General features: G+C 40.2%; 3 protein-coding genes across 3 annotated transcripts; 1 reads left to right on the top strand and 2 right to left on the bottom strand.

Annotated features, from left to right (window-relative positions):
• The first annotated feature begins 1,124 nt into the window (after positions 1-1,124).
• Positions 1,125-3,810, top strand: LOC105966157 (putative polyamine oxidase 5). Its single transcript, XM_012990723.2, has one exon. The coding sequence runs from the start codon at positions 1,125-1,127 to the stop codon at positions 2,634-2,636; it is 1,512 nt and encodes a 503-aa protein (XP_012846177.2). The 3' UTR covers positions 2,637-3,810.
• LOC148767364 (uncharacterized) lies at positions 2,712-3,362 on the bottom strand. Its single transcript, XM_088823695.1, has one exon. It carries the CDS (start codon positions 3,360-3,362, stop codon positions 2,862-2,864), a length of 501 nt encoding a protein of 166 aa, XP_088679821.1. The 3' UTR covers positions 2,712-2,861.
• An 85-nt stretch (positions 3,811-3,895) lies between the features above and the next one.
• On the bottom strand, positions 3,896-7,304 carry LOC105966168 (transmembrane 9 superfamily member 7). Its single transcript, XM_012990735.2, has 7 exons — positions 6,661-7,304; positions 6,280-6,444; positions 6,075-6,184; positions 5,881-5,989; positions 5,673-5,785; positions 5,446-5,596; positions 3,896-5,268 (listed from the first exon to the last, which is right to left on the bottom strand). The coding sequence occupies exons 1-7, from the start codon at positions 6,790-6,792 to the stop codon at positions 4,114-4,116; spliced, it is 1,935 nt and encodes a 644-aa protein (XP_012846189.2). The 5' UTR covers positions 6,793-7,304; the 3' UTR covers positions 3,896-4,113.
• Between the last annotated feature and the right edge of the window lie 694 nt (positions 7,305-7,998).

A 7,998-nucleotide genomic window follows, 5' to 3' on the forward strand; every position in this document is an offset into this window, starting at 1 on the left:
TGCAAATTTAGGCCGAACGGTCTGTTTTAATAGGAAAATCGGATGTTATTGGATGATTGACACGTAGATAGTTTAAATAAAAATATAATTAGGATCTTATATATAAAAGAAATAAACGTTGGGCAACCACCCTAAAGAACCCTAATGGTATTTCTGTAATTAAATATTTTCAATATTTTGAATCCTATCGAACGGTACTTTTGTAATTATTTATTTTTAATATTTTTTTGTCTACTAATTTTTTACTATAATTTTCAATAATTACCAATCTCCTATTTTTCATCAATATATCTCAAATCTTAAAAGATAAAGATATAATTTCGATTCGTTATTAATCTCTATATATTTGAATTATAAATCTTAATATGTCAGATTTAAAAAAAAAAAAAACTAATATTATATAAAATATGAATAATACTACATTATTAAATTTTACTATTGTAGTATACTATATTTTCTTATTATGTATTAAATTGATTAATTTTTTTTTCACTTTTGAAATAATATCCCGTGCATCGCACGGGAAAAAATGCTCGTTCTAATAATTGGAAGAAAAAGAAAAGGATTTCCAATAAGGTTGGTTCCTTGTGGGCACCAGGTCCGGGTCCGCTACCTTAACGGGCCGTTGAGTTACCATGATTTACATTCCCTCATCAATCCTTGTCGGGCCAAGGGATGGGGGCCCTGGGGGCGAGGGATTTCGCCTTTTGGTGCAAGAAAAAGAAAAGGAAAAAGAAAACTGAGCATAACCCGTAACCCCTCTAACCGTAATTATAACTCTAACCCTAGTTATAATCAGCTAATTTCTAACCCTAGTTATAATCAGCGTGATTTATTAAGAGTTAAGACTTAAAAGTAGGACACGTCAAAAAATTAATAGAATCCGATTTATATTCAATAGGATCACCTTAGAAGTTAGAATTTAATCTCAAAACATAATTGTAACAAAGTGGTAGATTTCAAGAAAGGTAGGTACATCATTCAGTTGCTACTATAATAAGAGTTCATACAGACAGCTTTATCTTCACCAGTTCAGCAGTCCCTTTTCTTTTTTGTCGGTGAATAAGCAAATAATCGAGCAGCTAAAAAAGATAAGGGAAATCAATAAAGAAAGGGAGAAAAAAATGGCGAACGTAAAGCCCAGAGTCGTGGTAGTCGGCGCCGGAATGGCGGGTCTCACCGCCGCCAACAAGCTCCACACATCCACCCACCTGAAGCAGCTTTTCGAGCTCATGGTTGTGGAGGGCGGAAGCAGGATCGGCGGCCGGATTAACTCGTCCGAGTTCTGCGGCGATCGGATCGAGCAAGGCGCTACTTGGATCCACGGAATTGAAGGCAGCCCGCTTTACAAAATCGCCCAAGAACAAAACCTGCTCCACTCTCACCGCCCATGGGAGTGCATGATCGGCATCGATTCCGGCAACCCAACCACCGTAGCAGAAGGTGGCCACCGCCTCAGCCCATCCATTGTCCACCCCATTTCCACCCTGTTCAAGAATCTCATGAATCACATGAGGGGCAAGTCCGTTGTTGAAGATGGTGACCTCATCTCTGAAATAGGGAAGAATTGCCCTGATGGTGAAAATCTGAGTGTTGGTTCTTTTCTCAGGCGAGGTCTCGAAGCTTATTGGGGAGTTTCGAAAGGTCGGGAAGGTGTCGAAGGGGTCGGAAATTGGAGCCGGAAATCGATCGAGGAGGCAATTTTCGCGATGCACGAGAATATACAGAGGGGTTACAGTTCTGCGGATGATTTAACGGTTCTTGATTACAACGCGGAGAGAGAGTACGCGGACGCAATTTTTCCGGGGGAAGAGATTACCATAGCTCGAGGCTACACGAGCCTGGTCGAGTCTCTAGCTTCTGTTTTGCCTTCGGGTACGATCCAATTAAATCGAAAAGTCGAAAAAATCGAATGGCAACAATCGCACGAATCTGGGCCTGTGAAGCTGCATTTTAGTGACGGAACGTCTCTATCGGCCGATCATGTGATAGTTACCGTCTCACTAGGAGTCCTCAAAAATGGGATTCATATGTTCGATCCACCACTGCCAATTTCCAAGATTCGGGCAATTTCGAAACTCGGATTTGGTGTTGTGAACAAAGTGTTCTTACAACTACCTCCACACGATCAAGAAACCAAGTCCCCCTTCCTGCAAATGGTGTTCCGTCAACCGAATTCCGAACTAAGGCACCCCAAGATTCCTGATTGGATCAGAAAGACATCTTTGTTATATCCGATCTACACTAACTCGAGCGTTTGGGTGTCTTGGATAACAGGGAAAAACGCGCTCGAGATCGAATCTCTCGAAGAAGCTGAGATTGCCAAAGGGTTCTCAACAACCACCACGAACTTGCTGTCGTCGAACTCGAATTCCGGGAAGCGGTTCGAGTTTGTTAAAGCGATGAGGACCCAGTGGGGGAGTGATCCTCTGTTTTTCGGATCGTACAGCTTCGTAGCCGTTGGATCGAGTGGAGACGACATGGATGTATTGGCTGAGCCACTGAATCCACAACTTCAGATTATGTTTGCAGGAGAAGCCACACACAGAAGGCTGTACTCCACCACTCATGGAGCTTACTTTAGTGGGCTTAGAGAAGCAAATAGGCTTCTTGATTACTATAACTATCGCCATTGAAGCATTTATGCAAACAGATAGAAGGCATGTTCATAAAGAAGATTATCTACAGTTTTGTGGAAAAGAAGAACTGAATCAGCAAAAAAGTTGGATCTTATGTTAGAGAATTGAACTTTACAATTTCTCCGTTCAAAACGAAGTCAACAACCAAATCGATTTACAGACGGCGGTCAAACCCCAGTCAACCTTCTTCTTCCTTTTTTTTTTTTTTTTTTTTTCCCCTAATTAGAGTTGCCCTAATCCTAATGTTTCGCTGAGAAACTCCACCCACATTGGATCCTCCGCCTCATCGCCATAATCGCCACCGTCGGTTAAAAATCTGTCCAAATCCACGTCAGCCTCCCCGACGCTTCCTTCCATCCACCATTCACGCGCCTCGGTGGAGTCGAACCACCACGCGCCTCTGTTCCTCCTGGCGCCGCAGACGTCGACGCTGGCCATGACGGAGGAGTCGGAGTCGGAGAACGAGGAGCCGCAGGACTCCTCGTTGCCGTTGATGGTGACGTAAGCCGACGAGGACTGGAAAATCACCAGCGAAGAGTACGGGTCGTCGATGAACCGGACCTTCATCGGCGGCGGAGGCGCCTGGAACAGGTCCAGAAGCTTCGAGAGCTCCAACGCCGTCTCTTCGTCGACGATGAGCGACGAAGCCATCACCAAGCTGTCGTCCTCTTCCGCCGTCGTATCGCCGAAACCAACCGCAGCTCCTCTGCTTCCGTCTTCCATTTCTTATCCGAGTGCGTTTTTGTGTGTGAGAGAGAAAGAGATTAAAAATCGTAAATGTTTTTAGCTCTGATTATGCATCACATTGATTTACATAGGGGAATGCGTGTGTGTGTGTGTGTGTTTTATCGAAAATGGGGAATGGCAGTGCAGGATGGAGCATACGACGTCGGTTTGGAGTGCAAACTACAGAAATGGCTTCGTCTGGTTGGGGGTGGGGGGTTGGGGGAAAATATTTACTGACTGACAGAGGAGGTGGGTGCCGTAGACTGCCACGTGTCATAGGGTAAGGTGAATCGTGGCATGGAGCGAGCTAGAAATGGCGGGAAGAATATTTATTTCCTCTATTTTCTCTTTCTTTATTTTTCCTTTTTTCTTTTTTAAGGATGGAAAAAGTATTGCCCGTACTGCTTTTCACAGTGAAAAAGGAAAAGTACAAGTGTACAACAAACTCATCTGCTTTTTCTTAATAAATAAATAATATTTAATAAATGCTAAAAATTGATTGGAACATTTAAATTCAAAAATTAAATCAGTTTGCTAAACAAATTAATATTTAATTAAAGATCCAGATTCCAAGGGCCAACATAAATGTTCATATAAAAAACAGCTGCAGTTTCATTTCATCAACTACAGTAACACATTTTTAACCACCAAAAATAAAAATTACAGTTTAAGCCGTACATCAAGATATCAACTATGAACTCTTATCACCCTCGTTCTTACGAGGAAAATCGTAAATCCTCGTCCTTAACTAATCGATCTTGACGGACGAGTAAATCTTCCTCACAAACCAGAAACAAGCACAGAAACCAGTCGTCCCCGTGAGTATAAAAAACGCGTACGCAATAACAAACATGTACCCGAAGTACATGACCCCCGACACCATTTTCGTAATTTCCAGCTTCGTGCAGAAGTAGAAAACCGCGTACATGAATAGGTACAAAGCCGAAGCACCAGAAGTCAAGTAAGCCCTCCACCACCACCTGTAATCCTCATTACACAGCTGGAAATAGCACATCACGATAGTAATCTCCGCACACGTCACCAAAAGAATCACAAACACCACGAAAAGGAATCCGAATATGTAATAAAACTGGTTCAGCCAAACCGAAGTCAGTATAAAGAAAAGCTCCACAAACACCGCCCCGTATGGCAAAACCCCACCGAAAAGCATCGCGAATAACGGATGAATGTACCATGGCTGAATCGGAATCGGCCTAGGAATTTTATTCGTTTTAACCGGATTCTCCGACACGGGGGTTTTCGCTCCCAAGAAGCTACCTAAGAAAACCAACGGTAACGAAATACCGAACCATAATAGTACTAGTGCGAACATTGTACTAAAAGGAACTGCACCGGATGATTTCTCCCCCCATATGAGAGTGTTCAGCACAAAAAAGACGATGAAAAGTACCGAAGGGAATGTGAGTGCCGTTTTTAAAGAAACCGTTTTCCAATCTTTGCCGTTGAATGTTTTGTAAAGATAACTCGACGAGTAACCCGCGAATAAGCCCATGAATGTCCACAAGAAAACCATGACCGTCATTAAACCGCCTCGGTTAGAAGGGGAGAGAAAACCGAGCATGGCGAATATCATGGTGACAAATGTCATGCCGAAGACTTGGACACCTGTCCCTACGTAGACACAGAGAAGGCTGGTGTTTGTGGGCGATCTGAAAACGTCTGCGTGGACTAATTTCCACCCCGTTTCTTCCTGGACCTCTTCTTGGTCCAATTGGTTGTAATTGGCTATGTCTCGATAAAGGGTTCTCATCATTATCATAGCTACCATGCCCGATAAGAAAAGGACAATCATTAAGGAATTTATGATCGAGAACCAGTGGATTTGGTCGTCGTTCATTAGGAGATATGTGTCCCATCTTGATGCCCATCGGATATCACTTGACTGTGAAAAAAACGAGCGTTTAGAAGTCGAAGTACAGAAATTTAGGGGGTAGTTTGTTAATAAAATTGAATCATAGGGGGGGTTTTGCTAGTATTTATAACACGGAGGGGTTTTTAACAATTGGAGTAAAGACAGGGGTGTTGAATGCAATTAACCCTGTTATTGAAAACGGCGAACCTCGAAGGAAACATCGTAGGTGAATACTATCTCCTTGTTTGAGTTGATTTCTTGAGAAAGTAAACCCGGTTGAAGTACTTGTTTGTTGTTGGCATTGCACGTTAATAACTTTGTGCTGTTTTCGTTCCATTTCTTGTAACGGTGATTTATGCTGTTTTGCAATAATCAAAATTTAAAAAAATGATAAAAAAGAAAAGAAAAAAAGAAAAAGATACTAGAACACAAACCTTAGAGGAGTGACCTCAAAACCGACAACACGAGAAGTATCGGCATCAGGATCGGGGTGATATTTAACTTTGAAGTTAAGATGGTTGTATATAAAATATCTCTGGTCTTTGCTCTGCTCCATAAAACAACGATTAATCGTAAAATGAATAAGTATACAAGAAATTCGTAAGAAAATAAAAAATATATTTAAACGTAATTGAATCTTACTCCGGAAAATTTCCCTTTAAATCCAACCGGGAATCCTCGTTCGTAAATTTTCCGTTCACTTCCATCCTTACTTCGCCAAACAACTGCAACAGGAAGATTGTCCAAAATCCTACATGCAAACACTAAAATACTTAACACTAAAATACTAAAAAAAACTTATATAAACGAACAAACGGCTAACGACGAAAGCTTACATATTGACGCGATAATCATCGTTGATCTTCTTTCGAAAGTTCTTAGCAGATGCTTCGGTTAGTTCCACTCTGCATGCTACTTTACACGATTGTGGTTCTCTCATTCGAAACTGGAACGCGCATACATTAACGAAGTTATATGGACAAACGAAACAACAAAAATAATTGTGTTTTTTTTCTTTAGATCAGAATAACAAATACTTACACTATATACGGAATTCTCGATCCGATCACCGCGAAGAACTTCTCCTAAGTTTTCGGCTCTGTTACTAATCTTTGGAGGTTTGCAATAACTTAAGAAATAGTAATCATATGGCAATTGTGTCTTTGTTGAGAAAAGTTTGTTCACTTTAACTTCAAGAACTTCACCCTGCACACACACACACACACACACACACACACACACACACACACACACACACACATATATATATATATATATATATATATATATACAAGAGAGCCATACAACAAATCAAAAATTCACCCCCAAATTTTATTTCAATTTTTTTCAAAATTACGAAAATATCCCAGATAAATTAAAATAATAGCCCACTAATTTTCAGAATCAGAGAAAAAGACTAACCGTACGGAAATCACGCGGCGCAACGCCGGGGAGATAAAATGCATTCGCCGGCGACGCTCCGATCAGCAGTTCGACCACCACCGCCAACATAATGCTGATCGTCTTCATCTCCCACCTAGCTTTTTCTCCCATAAAAAAAGGTAATTTATCTTTTTTCACACGCGCGAAAAAAGCGCACACACACACAGTACAGAGGCAATGGGGAATGGGGATGGAAAACAATCGTGACAAAAGGGGAAGAAAATTGTGGGCAGATTAGCTGTAGAAGGAAGTAAAACCATACTTAAGTGGTAATTTTCGTTTGCTGTTTTTGCTTTTTCCTGCATTCAATGCCCACGTTATACGACGTCGTAAAACACACCATTTTTCTTCAGCCTGTGGTAGTGTCGTTGACTTCGTGGAGTAAACGGCGTTTTCTTTGCACTTGAAGGCGTGTGATGGGTTATGGGGAACTGCGTTTTCCCGTTTCCCCTTCCGTTTTCCGTGCCCTGTGAAATTACCACCAAGTCCTCCAAAGTCAACCCTCGTCAATTATATTATAATAAAAAATGCCCTAATGTTCAAATGATTATATGCGATACACTGCAAATTATTTAAATTTAAATATTAATTAATTTACACGTGTTATTGTGCATCTTATTGATGTTATACCAAGAGAGATCACTACATAATATATATAGAGATTGAGGGTGAAAAAGTAAATGTGCAAATATAATTATTTTTTTAGCAAATTTGAACCAATTGATTGTTAGGCACATCTAATTGAAGATAATGAGATTTAAATAATGCATCGCCCTAGGCCTATACCCTATAGTTCTAAATAATATTATATTTGTCCGGTAAAAAATGATATAGTGGTTAGACTAATTGAGTGTATGACTTCAATTCAAATTTTCTTGTCTAACAGTCAATAATTCGAGTTTGTCTCACATGATTATTTTAGTGTTATTTACGTCTCTCGTATAGTTTGCAAACTATTATATAAAATTATAAATTTACCCGGTTCACCTATATGAGTTGGTTGCGGATTCTTTCGTTACTAAAAAGAATATATTATTATATATCCTTGTTAAGAAAATTGCTAACGATAATTTCTACATACATTTTTTAGTGTGTTTGTTAGAATCCGAGAGGATTCTAATTTCGGGTTTTCAACACGTGTGTGAAAACCGTGTATAAAAACTAGGGAAGTTTCCTTAGTTCTTTTAACTCTTATTTTGTCATTAATTTATGGTAATTGCCTAAGTGTTTTGTTAACAAGGAATTTTCTTGACTAAGACCTTTCTTGTTACACAACTCTTTCTTTCCTTACGTTAGATCAAATCTAACCTAATGGGC

Source organism: Erythranthe guttata, chromosome 10, assembly GCF_056151865.1.
Source record: "Erythranthe guttata isolate IM_541 chromosome 10, IM_541, whole genome shotgun sequence".
Classification (NCBI taxonomy): Eukaryota; Viridiplantae; Streptophyta; class Magnoliopsida; order Lamiales; family Phrymaceae; genus Erythranthe; species Erythranthe guttata.